This window comes from Elephas maximus, chromosome 12 (genome assembly GCF_024166365.1).
Source record: "Elephas maximus indicus isolate mEleMax1 chromosome 12, mEleMax1 primary haplotype, whole genome shotgun sequence".
Classification (NCBI taxonomy): Eukaryota; Metazoa; Chordata; class Mammalia; order Proboscidea; family Elephantidae; genus Elephas; species Elephas maximus.
Window position 1 is genome coordinate 81,017,896 of NC_064830.1, and position 16,733 is coordinate 81,034,628.

At 43.3% G+C, this 16,733-nt stretch overlaps 1 protein-coding gene across 4 annotated transcripts; it reads left to right on the top strand.

Moving 5' to 3' along the window:
- The first annotated feature begins 258 nt into the window (after positions 1 to 258).
- LDAF1 (lipid droplet assembly factor 1) lies at positions 259 to 16,268 on the top strand. Of its 4 annotated transcripts, none has more exons than XM_049904162.1 (6): positions 259 to 382; positions 806 to 1,027; positions 2,914 to 3,097; positions 8,825 to 8,993; positions 11,258 to 11,396; positions 15,072 to 16,268. In XM_049904162.1, exons 3-6 carry the CDS (start codon positions 3,002 to 3,004, stop codon positions 15,082 to 15,084), a joined length of 417 nt encoding a protein of 138 aa, XP_049760119.1. In that variant the 5' UTR covers positions 259 to 382; positions 806 to 1,027; positions 2,914 to 3,001; the 3' UTR covers positions 15,085 to 16,268. The 4 variants fall into 4 exon arrangements, with proteins under 4 accessions (XP_049760119.1, XP_049760122.1, XP_049760121.1 ...); XM_049904165.1 differs by having other exon boundaries at positions 806 to 1,007; XM_049904164.1 differs by lacking the exon at positions 806 to 1,027.
- The last annotated feature ends 465 nt before the right edge of the window (positions 16,269 to 16,733 follow it).

Consider the following 16,733-nt stretch of genomic DNA (forward strand, 5'->3'; position numbering starts at 1 on the left):
GTGTGAAAACCCATTCTTAGCTGTCAGTCCACCTGTCTCAGAGGCGGCCCGAGCATTCTCGCTCCAAGCCTGGGGACTCTCTCTGAGCCTCAGTTTCCTCATCTGCAAACCTCTCCCTTTGGTCCCGGTGGCTCCATGGCCCTTTGCCAAAGCTGGGCGCGGCCGCTTGGCGCCTCTGGCCCAATGCTTCCCGCCCCGCGGGCAAGGCGGAAGGGAGCGCAGCCTTGGGGCGGAGCCGGCGGCCGAGGGGCGGGAAAGGCGGCGACGCGAAGAGGACGCACTTTCCGCGCCCGCCCGTGCATTCGTGCGTCGACTCTCCCTCCCTTCGCTCCGCCTGCCGAAGGGGTGCGCGTGGGCTGGGGACGGCGGAGCCTCGGACAAGGTGAGAGCGCGAAGCTTGGGGGCGGGGAGTACAGGGTGCCCCGGCTGGCTGTACCACTGGCGGGCGGAGGAGATGGAGGAGCCCGAGAGCCGGGGCTGGAGAGGGCGGCCGAGTCCCCCACGCCCTTAGCTCTGTATCCGCTGTCTAGTAAAAAAAAATTAAGGGGTTTCTTCTCACCTGAGTCACTGGGACCGGAGACTGGGCCCAGTCGCCCACCCCCTCCCTGGCCACACCCACAGCCCCTACAGCTAGGTTTGGTAGAAGAGTTGCCAGCCCTACCCGACCCTCGAGACCCTGGGAAACCTAGGTGGGGAAACGTCCGGTCTCCAAATCCCCCTCCCCAGAATTAGTCAAAATGGCTGTCCTTCCTCCCATCCTGTCCTTGTTCTCTAACGAGAACCTCCCCTTCCCCTGTCACTGCAGAGCAGAGGAGCTCCAAGCACCAAAGATGGATTCTTCTTCCCAAATTACTCCGACTCCCCCCTGAGCCCCTCTTTCTCAATCTCCACTGCCCTCCACCTGCATCGCACTCCCTTCCTCTTGGATGACAAGAAATGGGACCTCCCCTCCCCGCCCTGGGAAGCTGAGAGACTGAAACCAGATGGGGACCCATGGAACGTTGCAGGTAGCCGTTTGCCCCGAGAGGTAGGAGAGGCAGGATGCTTTATTTGGAGGCTTAGAAGGAGTGGCCAAGGCGGCCAGTGTTGAAGTGGTTCAGCCCGGGAGGTGCAGAGGAGGCGGGGCAGCTCTCGGCTACTCAGGGGTTAACGTTTTCCTGCCTCCGGATACTTCTCTGCCTGGGGAGGTTCCTCTGAGGGGTGAGTAATTGAGGGGCTGGAATTGGCGGCTGGGCGGGGGATTTGACGGCAGTGGCTGGTGGCTTTCCTCCGAGGCTTACCCCTATCGGACTCCCCAAACCGGTCTGGGTGGCTCTTGGGTTTCCCAGGCCCCAAGAGACTTGTACGGGAAGCTGGGCTTGTTTCTACCCGCTGTAGAGATGACATGAGGGGAGCCCAGCGCTGGAACATCCCCAGTCCAAGATCTGTGCCAGCTGCAGCTCCAAAGACAAAATACGAGGGTGGGAGGTTAGTCCTCCGTTCTGGAGGGTTTCCTGTTTTACAAAAGGGATTGTAGCAGGGGTCCCTTAGCCGAGGTGATTAAAATGTGCTTACTTTTGCATATGAGATCCTTGTAGAAATTTTTTTCCTGAAACTCACATAGTCAGCATATGGAATATTCAGCATATAAGTAAATGTGGGCATGTGTCACAGTGCATTTTGGCTGCTGTGACCTAATCGGTTAGGCGTGTGCAGAGTCACTGATGGCAAGTGGTTTTATTATAGACCAGGAGGTCAGTTGTAAGGAACAAACAGTAAAGGCTGTAAGACTGGGGCCAGCCTTATTGTTGTTGCTCTGGAAAAAAATAAAATCAATAAGGATGATATATTTGTTTAGATGAACATCCAACAAGAGTTTAAAAAAAAATAGCTTAACAAATTGCTTTTTATTAAAAAATAAGTAAAATGATGTGAGGTTGGAACAGTTCTGGAAATTCCAGGCTGTTGCCCATAGAGTATCACCGTGGTGAGGGCTGCTTGGGGAAGAGGCTTACGCATATGAGTAAATAGAGAATGGTTTATGGCACTGTGCAATTGGGAAGCAACCTGCACAGTACCAAAAACAAACCCCTTGCCATCGAGTTGATTCCAACACATAGCGACCCTATAGGACAGAGTAGAACTGCCCCATACAGTTTCCAAGGAGTGCCTGGTAGATTTGAACTGCCGACCTTTTTGTTAGAAGCCGTAGCTCTTAACCATTGTGTCAACCAGGGTTAAAGGAGGGAAATCAGCCAAGGTCACAGTTGTTTGGGAAAGTCTTTGTACAGGGGGAAAAACAAGCAATGGGACTTGAGATAGTATATTCAGCTTCCTCGCTTTTTTCTATGTGCTTTTCAGCATTTTGTCAGAATAAACATAAGCACTCAGAGAAAATACTGTTAACATCTTGTTGTATGCACTTCTAGATTGTTTCTATCCCGAGTTCATAGGAATAGCAATATATACCTAAAAATATATTTGTATGTGTAACAAAATGTACGATTTTGCAATCTGATTTCTTTCCATTATCATGGCCATCTTCTCATACCCTATATAAATATCTACATTATCCTTTTACCGACTGTACAATATTCCATTGTATGACTTTATTCTGATTTAGTTAACCAATTTCCTACTAATGGACAGTGAGTTAGCTTCTTTCCAGTGTTTTCATATTTATTATGTAGGTTCCAATGCACAGCTGTTTGGTATATTTTCATATACCTGTTTGATTATTTCCTTCAGCTTCCTGGAAAATGAATTGCTGAATCAGAGGGTATGTAATTCGAAATTGTGACAGATACTGCCAAGTTACCCTCCACCTACACATCCACCAACAGGAATGTGTGAGGATAGTAGAAACTCTTACTGAACTAATTACATGCGGACCATTAACGATTTAAGAATCTTCTTTTGTTTCCTCCGTGACAGCAAGAGAGAGAGCGACATGTGACATTTGACTACCCTGCACTCACTGGTAGAAGAGTCAGTCCCCAAGGAGACTAAAGTGAGTTTCACCATGGCGAAAGAGGAGCTCCCAAGTATCTCAAAGGACTTGCAGGAGCTGCAGAAGAAGCTGTCTTTGCTGATAGAATCCTTCCAGACTAACGTAAAGGTCAGTTTCCAATCACCATGTGTAATGGAAAATCCCAAAATAACATTAGCATAAACAAGATAGAAAGTTATTTCTCAAGTAGAAGAAATTTAGAGGGAGGTCGGGAATCTTTCTAGCTCACTACCCTGTCATGTCTAAACTCTGACCCTCAACCTCATTGTCCAAGATGGCTGCTAGAGCATCAGCCATTACATCCATGTTCCAGGTAGTTGGATGGAGGAGAAGGGGAAAGGAGACTTAACCACCCACCTCCAATTTAAGGAAAGTTTCTAGAAATCACAACACTTCCAATTACATCTAGTAAGCTAAAAATTTTGTCACACAACCACACTTAGCTATAAATGCAATCCTTTAGCTGGACTTAGACAACTCTCAGTCTGAGCCACAGATATCCTTTTTTTGTTGTTTGGTTCATCTGTTAGCCTGAAAATAAGCTAAGGTTTATTTTCAGATTTGAACCCAGGGTTCCACAATAGCACTGTGCAATATAACTATAATGTGAGCTTCATATACAACTTGTAACTTCACATTTTATAGTGATTGTTGTTAGCTGTTGTCAAGTCAGCCCTGACTCATGGTGACCCCATGCACAACAGAACAAAATGCTACCTGGTCCTTGCCATGTCCATAATCAGTTGCAACTTAGACCGATGTGATCCACAGGGTTTTCACTGGCTGATTTTCGAAAGTATATCACTAGGCCTTTTCTCCAAGTCTGTCTTAGGCTGGAAGCTCCACCGAAACCTGTTCAGCATCATAACAATACACACGGGTGGGTGGTGGCTACACATCGAGGTGCAGTGACCAGGAATCCAACCCAGGTCTCCTGCATGGAAGGCAAGCATTCTACCACCCAACCACCAATAACCTCAAGACTTTTTAGTAACTACACTTTAAAATTAAATAGAAACAGATGAAATTAATTTTAGTAGTATATTTTACTTAACCCAGTATGTCCAAATTATTGTCATTTTAACACGTGATCATCATAAAATAATTAGTGAGATATTTTATATGCTTTTTTGTACTACCCAGTGCACAAGTCTTCAAAATCCAGTATGTACGTTACACATTTTAATATGAACCAGCCACTTTTCCAGTATTCAGCAGTCACTCAATGGCACTGGGATTTGAGCTAATATATTCCGCTTTCTTGCATATTCAGCTTTATTGATTTTTACTTGCATATTCAGCTTTGTTGATTTCTTCAAGGAACCCTGGTTGCACAATGGTTACGCACCCGGCTGCTAACAAAAAGGCCGGCAGTTCGAACCCATTGGTTGATCCTGGGAGAAAATACCTGGCGGTGTGCTCCCATAAAGATTATAGACTAGGAAAGTCTAAGGGGCAGTTAGTTCTACTCTGTCCTTTATGGTCACTATGAGTTAAAATTGACTTGACACACAACAATACGCCTTTCAGCATTTCATCAGGGAAGAGTAAACAGCTCTCAAAGATAATACTGTTCACATTTTGTTGTATGTCCTCCTAGATTTTTTTAATGTAATATGCCCACATAAATACATATGTATATGTAACAAAATGACCTATTTTGTAATCTGTGTTTTTGTACTAGACAGCACAGTTCCACTAGGGTCTATTTGAGGAGACACTGCTTTGCAGTCTAGAGCTATAGTCTGCAGAGACCTTTTCTGGACTCCAGAATTGCTCTGGCACTCTGGACTTACCGAGCTATTTTTAAATTGGACAAGTAGCATTCTAGTTATCAGGCTGAACTTCTTGTTACTAAAGGCCCCACACTTAATATTAATTAATGTCGATCGAGCATTTAGTGTGTAGCAAACACTGTGTTAGGCATTAGGCATGCGTTAGCTTATTTAATACTAACATCTACCTTTTGAGGTGCTTGGCACCTGAGGGTTTAATGAATGTTGTCTATTATTACACATAACTAAATCGTGTCGTTCCACGTCTGTGACAGACTGACCCAAGCAGGCTAGACTTCCTTTGGAGAAGACAATTTCTGATTTAACTGTCTGAATCTCAAAATTGCCTCTCTGGTTAGCTGACTGACTTTCTACTCTTTGGACACAGACTCAGAGGAGACTAAGAAAAAAGTAGATTCTTTAAGGACTGGAAGTAGGGTTGGGTTCCCACACCAAACTGTTTCCAAGTCTTATTGATTTTTCCTTGCCATTTCCTTTCCTACATATTCCTCTCTTTCTTCTCTGCCATCAGCCTAGATTTGGCTGGCAATATCTCTTGTCTTATTTCCTGCAAATCTTCCTAATTGCCTTTTGCACATGACTGCCAGGATTTTCTTTCTTAAAAAATCCTTTGATTATGTCAGTTGACCCTGGTCCCCATTGCCTTTGAGTCAATTTTGACTCAACAGCAGCCCTATAGGACAGAGTAGAGCTGCCCCATAGGGTTTCCAAGGCTGTAAGCCCTTATGGAAGCAGATTGTCGTATATTTCTCCTGCAGAGCAGTTGGTGGGTTCGAACCACTGAGCTGAGCGCTTAACTGCTGCACCACCAGGGCTCCATTTGATCCTGTCACCAAACCAAAAACCAAACCCACGGTCATTGAGTTGATTCTGAAGGCTGTAAATCTCTATGGAAGCAAACTGCCACATCTTTCTCCCACGGAACTGCTAGTAGTTTCGAACTACTGCCCTTTGGGTTAGCAGTCGATCGCTTTAACCACTGGGCCACCAGGGCCCCTTGATTATGTCATGGTCCTGTTCAAATGCCAGCAATTGTTCCTTTTTTTTTTTTTCCATAAATAAAGTTTAAATGAGTGCTGTTCAATTGAAATATTATGCATATGTAATTTTAAATTTTCTAGGAGCATTGAAAACTCAGATGAAACTAATCTTAATAATGTGTTTTTTTTAACCGAGTGTATTCAAAATAGTATGTCAACATGTCATCAATATAAAATGTGATTAATGAGATATTTTGTATTCTTTTTTTCATATACTTAGAGCACATCCCAATTCAGATGCTATATTTTCATCGCAAATTCTTGCTCTCCATTCAGATTTCATAACATTTAGAGTTGAAAAAGTACACTCATGTACCCAACGTGTTTGAAATGTATTTAAAAATTTTCCAATAACTGAATCAAATACCAGTTTTAAAATCAAATATTGAGTTCTGCAGTCACACTAGCCACATTTCAAGTGCTCAATGGCCACATTGGGCTAGTGGCTACTGTGTTGGACAGCACAGGTGTAAAACTCTTAAGCCTGGCACCCTGTGGGTTTCCAACTTCCTCTGCTGCTCTTGTCACACAAGTCTTCCCTTACTGGGCAGCAAGCTCACCATGTACCCTGCTGTCCCCTTTCGTTGAAAGCTAGTCTGTTCCTCTCCAGTGGGACAACAAGCTCACTTTGTACCCTGCTGCTTGCTTTCTTAGAGAGCTGGTCTGTTCCTACCTGGTGGGAAGGTAAGCTCACAGTGTACCCTGCTGCCTCCTTTCCTGGAGAGCTGGTCTGGTCCTCCCCACTGGGATGGCAAGCTCACTGTGTACCCTGCTGCCCACTGTTCTGGAGAGCTGGTCTGCTCCTCCCCCCTGGGATGGCAAGCTTACTGTGTACCCTGCTGCCCACTGTCCAGGAGAGTTGGTTTGTTCCTCCCTACTGGGACAGCAAGCTTACTGTGTACCCTACTGTCCACTGTCCTGGAGAGCTGGTCTTTTCCTCCCCAGTGGGCTTACTGGAGAACAGTTTGGTGTGTTTGTTGACACCTGGAGAGTTTACTGCATTCACACGTAGACTAGAGCTGGGAAGCAGTTGAGACCTGAGACGCTCGAGGAACCAGCCCTGCTCTCTGAATCCTTCACATGGTTCCTTCGCCCCTTTCTCACCTTCGGCCTCCTTAATTTAGAAGGATCTCTCATTGAGCTCTAATAACAGAATGTCCAAATGGGTAGCCCCAGCTCAGAGGTGGTTTCTGGTGCAGTCATCTCCGGCTAGAGGAGCTGAAGAGCCAGGTCTTTGATAGCTTCTGTTGAGAGAGATAGTAGAAGGCAGTGTAACCCACAGGCATTGTGTAATTTTGTGGCCTGGCATGAGGTGAAATTTGTCATGCCTGGAGCAAGAGTTCTGCTTAGGACGCAATTCTGAAGCCCCAAGACAGTGGCTGTGACTTCTCTGTGGGACCAAAAAAAAAAAAAAAACAAACCCATTGCTCTCAAGTTGATTCTGAGTCATAGCCACCCTATAGGAATGAGTAGAACTGCCTCATAGAATTTCGAAGGAAAGGCTGGCGGATTCAAACTGCCAACCTTTTAATTAGCAGCCAAGTTCCTAACCACTCTGCCACCAGAGCTCCATTTCTTGGGACAGCCTTTTCCATTTAAGCAGAGCCAGCCCCGCACATCGGTCACCATCAACAAACTACAAAGCCCTCCTGCCTCTCAACATGCCATCCTGAAATCCCTACCATTTGAACCACTTGGGTGATTTAGGTGTTTCTAGGAGGCGCTTGTGTTTTGGTAGTTGCCTCTGTGATCACTGTAGCTTTAATTATGCTGTTATTTTACCTACTGACCTAAAGGGCCCTAAAGATTGAGGCACAGGAAAGGTCAACTTTGATGGGGGAAAGTCCTGGAATGATGAGCCCTTAACAGAACAGGGACTAGCACACCAGTACTAAGTGACTGAGTAAAGAGAAATCATAAGTCCTAGAAGAGACGGAAGGAGCGCTGGTGGTGTAGTGGCTAAACGCACAGCTGCTAACTGAAAGGTCGGCAGTTCCAACCCACCAGTTGCTCTGCAGAGAAAGATGTGGCAGTCTGCTTCTGTAAAGATTACAGCCTTGGAAACCCTATGGGGTCATTCTACTCTATCCTACAAGGTTGCTACGAGTCGCGATCAACGCAACCACAATGGATTTGGTTTTGGTTTAAGAAGAGGTGGGCAATCCCAACCTTGGGGCTAGCCCTACGTTAAAACTCATTCCTCCTCCAAGCCAAATCCAAGAATCCACCTGGTGTGAAGGGAGATAAGCTATTAATAAAGCATAAGTGTGCAGTAGTCATCAGGCTTTGGCTTTGGATCCAGGTTGATGACACAAAAGTATTTTTACCTGATGGGGTGGCAGCTGTTGTATAAGCATTTGGCATATGGAGTCAAAAGACCTCGCTACTTGGAAACTGTGACTCTGGACACCTCATTTAATCTTGTGCTTTTCTCAAACTTTAATGTGCATACAGATTGCCTAAGGATCTTGTTAAAATGCAGATTCTGATTTAGCAGGGCTGGGGTGGGGCCTGAGACTCTGTATTTCTAACAGGCTTGCAGGCAATGCTAATACTGAGTACCCCGAGCTTAACCTCATTGTGCCCCAATGGCCTCAACTATGAAAACCTCAGCTCTAGAGTAGGGTGCAGATTGTATGTATATTACGTCAATGCACCTTTGTGCCGTGGCTGTCTTCTGAGAGGGTCTGTGTTAAGCTGCAGAGCCATGCCTGGTTCTGTCCTCCTTTCACAAGACCTGTGGTTGGTTGGAGCCCTCAAACAGGCCACCTGTCCACAGCTACCTTAAGTTATTGATGTTGTGACTCGTGTCTTTTGGAGAAGTCTTGTTGTGGTGACTTCTTACGAGCTTTCCAACTTTATGATCTCTGAGTATACTTCCCACAGCTTGGGCTGACCATTCAACCTGAGATGTAGGGCCTTGGGTGAATTTGCCCAGAGATGATGGCAAGAGATTCTGATGTGGCATTCAGTCCTGGCTCTTTCTCCTTTGCCCGCAGGTGGTTGCCTTTATGAAGTCTCCGGTGGGTCAGTACTTGGACAGGCATCCTTTTCTGGCCCTCACCTTGCTGGTGTTCATTGCCATGTCGGTGGTTCCGGTTGGTTTCTTCCTGCTCCTTGTGGTGCTTACATCACTGGCTGCTTTTGTGGGAGTCATATTACTGGAAGGTATCTTGCTCAGTTATTCGCTTCCTTGGAAAATGACTCAGCCATTTTTGGGCATCTGCCACTCTTGTCAGTGATTCCCACTCTTGTCAGAATCACGTCAACCAAGGTAGTTTGTCAGAGTAGTTAAGAAATGAACTCTGGAGTTTAGATTAGAATGCCACTTCTACCAGTGTGATCTTGGGCACATTATTTATCCTCTCTGAGCCTCAAATTCATCATATGTAAAATGGGGATATAATGATACTATATCAGAGAATTGTTTTGAGGATTGAAGCTGAGAATTCCATACAGTACTTAGCATAGAGCCTGGCACAGAGTAGCTGCTGACGAAGGCTAACTAATAATAATTATTATTATTCTTAATCAGAGAGGCCATTCATTCTGAAGCTAGTTCTGAGCACCTGTTGCATGCCAGGTGCCTTGCTAGGTGCTGAGGCTCCACCTTCCCCACTTTTCGTCCTGAAGTGCCACTGCCAGTTGCCAACTTCTCCCTCTGTCACCAAGTTAAAATCCCAGAGAAAGAAATCTGATTGGCTCAGTTTGCCTTTTCAAATCAGATCACAGACCACAGGATACTAGCCAAAGGAATGGTTGCTCTCGGGTCATATGATCATCTCTGGTCCACTCCATGCCTTCTCGGGGCTATGAGCACCCAGGGTTGTTTTCCTGCACAGGAGACTATGGACAAGGTAGTTCGCACTCAAAGAAGAAGGTGGGCATGGTAGACAGATGAGTCAAACACAGCCAGGCAGAGTGCTTGTTCAGTAAATATTAGTGGGTAGGTGGGTGAATGAATGAATGGATAGAGAAATAAGTGAGTGATTGAGTCCAAAAGCAGAAGTAAATTTAGAGAGAAAGACGGGAGCCGTTAGATTTTGGTGGTACCAAGGAAGACTTGGTAGACGAGAGGAGTTTAGAGATGTTTAACACTTTGTCTTGGGTGGTCGGGGAAGGGCTTTCTGGACAAGGAAGCAGCATGCGCAGAGCCTTCAGGGCAGTGATTCTTGGACTCGAAGGGCATAAGTCTCACCTCCTTTTTGAAATGTAGACCCCCAGGCCCCACCCAGAGATGGTTAGTAGGTCTGGAGTAGGGCCCAGGAACCTGAATTTTTCATAAGTCTTTAACAGGCCATACTTGAGATGAGATGCTGACCTAGGATTTTTGTAAATTGAAATCTTAATGAAAAGACAGAGAATCTTTGATGTACTCTGCCTCCCTTTCTTCCCAGGGGCCATCCTGAAACTTTGGTAGCCATGGGGATGGAGTACCCTGAGTGGCTAGGCCTGGGCTATTTGATCACTTCCAAGGCAAGGAGAAGGAATTTTGCCACACCATAATCGCATGTTATTAGTTCTACACTGGAAAGAGGATGTTTGCTATGAGTGAGGCAAGGGGAAATGTGCTGGGCAAAAACAATGACCATCCATCACACACATAATAATGCATTTAATTGTCATGTCAAATGCTTTGAGGTAATTATTATTGTATCCTGTTTACAGATGAGTCAAACCAAAGCTCCAAGAGACCACAAGTCACATAGCAAATGACTTAGCTGAGATTCAAATGCAGGCGTGTCTACTGTGAAAGTCACTACCCTTTCCGTTGTACCTTTTACTATTTTTCCCCACAGACCCCACATTATGAGAAATCTCTTTTCCCTGCGCTGATTAGATGGTAACTTATTAATGGTCCCATTAAAAGAATCACTCAATAGTGAATAAAAGGGCTAATCAGAGCTTGTCATTAGTGTGATAGTTGCCAACCTGGGTTGTAAAGGCTATGATTAAGAGCTACATTTAGATTTTACTTTATTTAGTGTGTATAGCCCTTAGACCTATAACCCCATAGGTAAGTATTAATTGTAGTATTTGTTAGGCAGTTTGAAGCATTAAAAGTAATTTATGTCTCTCACGACTGCTTTGGCTGACATGTCTTAGAGGATTCTATTAGAAGCCCATCCCTGACCTGCGGGCCATAAACTCATATACCAGACAGGTAATAAAAATGGTGGAGCAGGCCAAGAACAATACAGGTGGGAAAGGTGGAGCCTGGAGGACACTGGAGGATCAGCCAGTTGTACTGTGCAGTGTCGTCCACTTGGGTAGCCAGGTAACTCCTATTTAAATGATGCCAGAAATTTGTATTTTTATGAGAAATCTCTTTTAAAAAAAAAATCTGAGTTAACTGTCATTATTTTAAACACACTGACTTGGAGTCTGCCAGTTTTCAATGAATGTGTCTCCTAACTATGCCCTCCTCCTAGGACTGGTGATTTCTGTGGGTGGCCTCTCACTGCTTTGCGTCCTCTGTGGCTTGGCCTTTGTATCGCTCGCCATGTCGGGAACAATTACTGTGTCTTATGTGGTGGTCTCCAGCCTCATCAACTACTGGTTTTCTCTCAGGTGAGTACGTGTCAGTGTGATAATGTAATCTTCACCATTTGGGACAATTTTCACAAATAATATTCTAACCCCAGTCAATGGCTAGAAGCAAAATTATAAGAGGCACATGGTTCTCATAATTACCCATACATGTCGAACATCAAATGGGAACTTAAGATGGAATTTCAAATGAAAGCTATTGCTGCCACCATCTGTCAAACACATGATAACTAATTTCATTGTCATGACAACTCTATGAGGTAGTTATTGCTTCTTTTTAAACAAGGTCCATTTAATTTATAAAAATTTGAATAAAGATGGCTATTCAGGTGGAGAAGGGAGACAACAGGAGAAAAACCACATTCTCAACTCCTATACCTAGAGTGGTACCCTTCAGAGTATATCTCACCACACTGTGAGTCTAGTCTTGGAATATATGGATTTTGTTCCTGTAATATGATCCTAAATGCCGGCTACCTCATCTGGGGCTTCACCTGAAGGAACGGTGATCACTTTAGAGGCAGGAGGGAAAACCAGCTGTGCAAAATTACTGAGAGACAGTATGTTTGCCTATAATGTGTCACCTTCCTAGGGATTTCTGAGCATGATCTTATTTATGCTTGATTTTTGCTCTGTATGTTAACTTTTGAAACCAAGTTCCAAGTGGAATGCAGCTCCATGGTGCTTCATCTAAAGCTTTTGCTAAAGTGATGATGGTGGCTAACACCCATTGAGTGCTTGCTCTGTGCCAGGGGTTTCTGTTAAGCACTTTCCAGGCCTTATCTTGTATAATCCTCACAACCACGCTGTGAGGCAGGTACTAGCCGCGTTCTGTGGTAGAAAAGTGAGGCCAGAAAGTGCCAGAGAAAGGACTTAAATCCAAGTCATTTAACTGCAAAGCCCTCTTAACATGATATAAAGTGACGCTCAAACAGAAGTAGGTGAACAATTTCTGTAAGGGCTATATAGTAAATATTTTAGGCTTTGTGGACCATGCCTTCTCTGTTGCATCTACTCAGCCCTGCTACTGTGATGTGAAAGTAGCATAGACAGTAGATAAACTAGTGGGTGGGGCTACATTCTAATAAAATTTTTATTTACAAAAACAGGCAAAAGGTTGAATTTGGCCGAGGGCCATGGTTTGCCAAGCCTTGCTCTGAAAGAACCAATATCTTGAATTTTGAAGGAGGTTTTCTACAGAACAGCCTTTGAACATGTTTCCTAAAGGTTATCCAGTTATTATTCATATGTCAAAAAATAAAATATGAAATGGGTATAACTTAAAATCGCTCAGGAGTGGTTCTCGTAGGAATGCTTCATAGGTATCCTTGGAGTTACATTGTCTGATTCCAGTTAGTTGACTATTTCTTGACATCTTCGTCCGAAGAGATGAAAATTATATACAGGGCTTACGTTTAATCTTCTTGTCCACTCCCGCTCCTCCCAGCCAAAGAACTTGGACCCATCGTTTTCACTAATATCTCAAACTTTTTGTTCTCAGGACCCGTTTTACATTTCTTAAAAATCATGGCGACTTCCAAAGAGCTTTTGCTTTTATGTGGGTTAAGTCTATAGATAAACGTTCCATTAAAATTAAGACAAATTTTTAAAATATTTATTGATTCATTTTAAAAATAACAATCTTACATGTTGATATAAGTAGCATATTTTTATGAAAACTAGCTATAATTTTCAAAAGAAAATTGGTGAGAGAAGTGTTAGCATTGTTTTCATTTTGCAAATCTTTTTAATGTCTGCCTTAATAGAACCATTGCCCTCAAGTCAATTCCGACTCACAGGGACCCTATAGGACAGAACAGAGCTGCCCATAGGGTTTCCGAGACTGTAAATTTTTAGGGAAGCAGACTGCCACATCTTTCTTCCAAAGCAATCTACAGATTCAACAGATCTTAATGAAAATTCCAACAGCTTTCTTTACAGAAATAGAAAAACCAATCCTCAGCTTCATATGGAAGGGCAAGAGGCTCCAAATAGCTAAAACAATGTTGAAAGAAAAGAACAAAGTAGGAGGACTCACACTTTCTGATTTTAAAACATACTATACGGCTATGGTAATTAAAACAACCTGGCACTTATATAACAATACATGCATAGACCAGTGGAATAGAATTGCAAGTCCAGAAATAAACCCAAACATCTATGGTTAATTGATTTTTGACAAGGGTGCTAAGTCTATTCAATGGGGGAAAGAAGTGTGTCTTCAGTAAACAGTGCTGGGAAAATTGGATTTTCACATGCAGAAAAATGAAACAGATTCTTGCCTCACACCATACATAAAAACAAATTCAAAATGGATTAAGGATTTATATGTGCAAACTAAAACCTTAAAAGTCTTAGAAGAACAAGCAGGAGCAACATTGTCAGGCCTAGCCTTTCAACAATGGATCATTAAATATAATAAAAGCACAAACTATAAGAGACAAAATAAATAAATGGAACTTGATAAAAATTAAAAATTTTGTTCGTCGAAAGACTTTACCAAAAAAGTGAAAATACAAGCAACCAACTGGGAGAATATCTTTGGAAACCGTACATCCAACAAGAATCTAATAACCAAAATATATATAAAACTTCAACATTTAACACCAAAAAAAAAAAAATCAGTCATAAAATGGGCAAAGGACTTGAATAGACATTTCACTAAAGAGAACGATGTTCAAATGGCCAGCAAACATGTGAAAAGATGCTCAGTGTCATTAGCCATTTGAGATGCAGGTCAAAACCACAATGAGATACATCCGTACATGGGGTTGTTGTAAGGATAAATGAAACAACATGTATTTTAACGGAATGGCAAATTGCAGTGTCCAAACTGTTGGAATTTAAGTCCCAACTCTACTGCTTGTAGGCTATGTGGCCTTTAGGAAAAAGAAAAAGTGAAATGTTTCCCAGGCCCTCTCCCCATTCTCGTGGAACTGACTTCACACAGGCTAGGACACTGTCAGGTGGTGAACCTAAACTGGAAAGGAGGCTAAGAGGTGGAGTATTCCGTTTTCTCAGCTTCTGTCATAGAAACCAGCAAGAAGAGAGTTGGGAATGTGTTGGTCAGCCAAACTCTGGTGTGCGCCGTAGTTTTCCACAGTGGGGTGTCAGTGCTAGCGAGACTACTTGAAATTTAAAGGTAATCCACAGGTCCAATTTAGTTTGTATTAATAGTGCTACTTTCCCTATCACTTACCTCTGAGACCTGTAGTCATAAAAAAAAAAATTAAAAAGACAGACCCATTTCTCTTTTCTTCCCTGCTTCCTTTTTGATGAAGGTGTCAAGAAATAGTCATCTAACTGAAATTAGAGCAGGTGGATCTGAATCCCAGCTCTGACTTTTTTTTTTTTTTAGCTGTGTTATTTTGAACACGTTGCTGAATTTCTCTGGGCCTCAGTTTTTTTTTTTTTTGTTGTAAAACAGCTACTCTTTGCTCTACCTTTTCACTGTATTATTGTGAGGACACAGACAACAATTGAGAAACCTGCAATCTCCAGCCTTAATTAGAACATAGGAAAGGGGCCTACTCCTAACTCAGTCACTTTAACCTCCTGGGGCTTCAGTTTCTTCATCTGTAAAATTGGTATAGCTCCAAATCTGGTGTTATTGCAAGAAGCCGCTAAAAGTAAATCAGCCAAGAATGTCCTATATATTCTGCCAAGAGCTAACCATTTCCTCTTGTTACCAAACAGACGATTGGCATAGCAAAACCCTGGCGGCGACTGTCAGCTGACAATGAAGCCCCCCGACTTTGTGGGGCCTTACCAGGAATGACCAGCCTGAACAGAACCGAAGCATTTTTCACAAGCGTCTCTGAGTCATACTCAGCCCTTGAGTTTATGACTCTGAGGAGGGGACTGCGTAGTCAGGCATTCCTGGAATGCGTCTTCTAGCGCTTTCATTTACCGTCTGAAGGATCCTGCAGTGACCAATTTGGGGATCTTGTGTCAATTGGATTTGGATGGTTGATCCACCCTCACCTGGAGAATCAGCAGGGAATGGTGTGACAACTCCACAGCTCCTTCTTCCTCTCACGTTCCAGCCCCCAAGTATGCAGACTTGACCTTGGCAGAGCCCTGGGCCTCTAGACCTCTGCAGCTTGACCACCAAAGCCTCAGAGCTTGGGTCCAAGGGCCCAATTCGGGCAACTATGGAATCGTTTTTTTTTTGTTGTTTAAAGAAATGAGGGAAGCAGTTTGTTTCTTTATCCATTTGAAACAAGGTAGGGGAGAAAAAGTACAAACAGCAAACTCTTCTGCCTTACTAGCTTTTTTTTTTTTTTCTTTTTGTCTTGTTAAATTAACTGATGCTTTTTTTTCCCACTTTTTTTTTTTTTTTTTTAACTGTAGATGAAGGTTTACAGAACAAACTAGTTCCTCATTAAACAGTTAGTACACATATTGTTTTATGACTTCGGGTAGCAGCCCCACGACATGTCAACCCTCTCCCTTCTCAACCTTGGGTTCCCTATTACCAGCTTTCCTCTTCCCTCCTGCCTTCTAGTCCTTGCCTCAGGGCTGGTGCAAGGACTTTAGTCTTTGTTTTGTTTTATGGGCCTGTCCAATCTTTTGCTCAAGGGCTTACTAGCTTTTTATGAGAAAGAACAGCAACATTTGGGAATAATCACCACTATGAGAAAATCAGAAAATGGGGTCAAAATTTAACTTTATGGCCAAGGGTGTTTTCTTTTTTTTTTTAAGTCTAAAGGTGTGGTTTCCACTGTTACTGTTGAGTACCATTAAGTATTTTTAATCTGTAAACATTTGCACTTGATACACTTTTAAATTGTTTTAAAGAACTTGTGCTATTAAGCCATTTCTTCAAAAAGTCCTATAAAAACTGCTGAGGGACTATGAAAAATAAAAAAATCCTGTGGGGTTTCTGCTTCAGTGTTTTGTTTGACGTGGCATTTTATTATTTACTTAGGTGGGATTTTTTTTTCCTTTACCGTTTTTCTTCCCCTCTCTTCATCAGACCTGCTTTTTCTTTCCCTGTCAGTTCCATGGCGTATGGTGGGTAGTACATCTGTGAGTTGGAACCGACTCAATGGCAGCTAACAACAACAGCTATTTAGTAATAGTAATCCCACTTAAAGTAGCTTTAAAAGGGGAGTAGGGGATGAATTGTTTCAGTTAAAAGCCAAAGGGTAGTCTTCAGGCACTGTTGGATCCAGGGGCTCAAGTGGTATCATTAGGCATCTGTCTTAATCCCTCAGCACTGCCTGCCTTGGTGTGAGCTGCTTTTCTAGGCAGGCCTTCTCATGTGAAGATCCCAACAGCTCTAGTCTTATATCTGCCTTACAGTTAGCATACTGGCTGAGAAAGATGCTGCTTTTCAATAGCACCCACAAGTAT

Bases quoted from the DNA above. Each gene is read 5' to 3' on its own strand.
- LDAF1 (XM_049904162.1), top strand. From the start codon at position 3,002: ATGGCGAAAGAGGAGCTCCCAAGTATCTCAAAGGACTTGCAGGAGCTG. The intron at 3,098-8,824 runs GTCAGTTTCCAA...CTTTGCCCGCAG, and splicing joins CCTTCCAGACTAACGTAAAG to GTGGTTGCCTTTATGAAGTC. The intron at 8,994-11,257 runs GTATCTTGCTCA...CCCTCCTCCTAG, and splicing joins GGGAGTCATATTACTGGAAG to GACTGGTGATTTCTGTGGGT.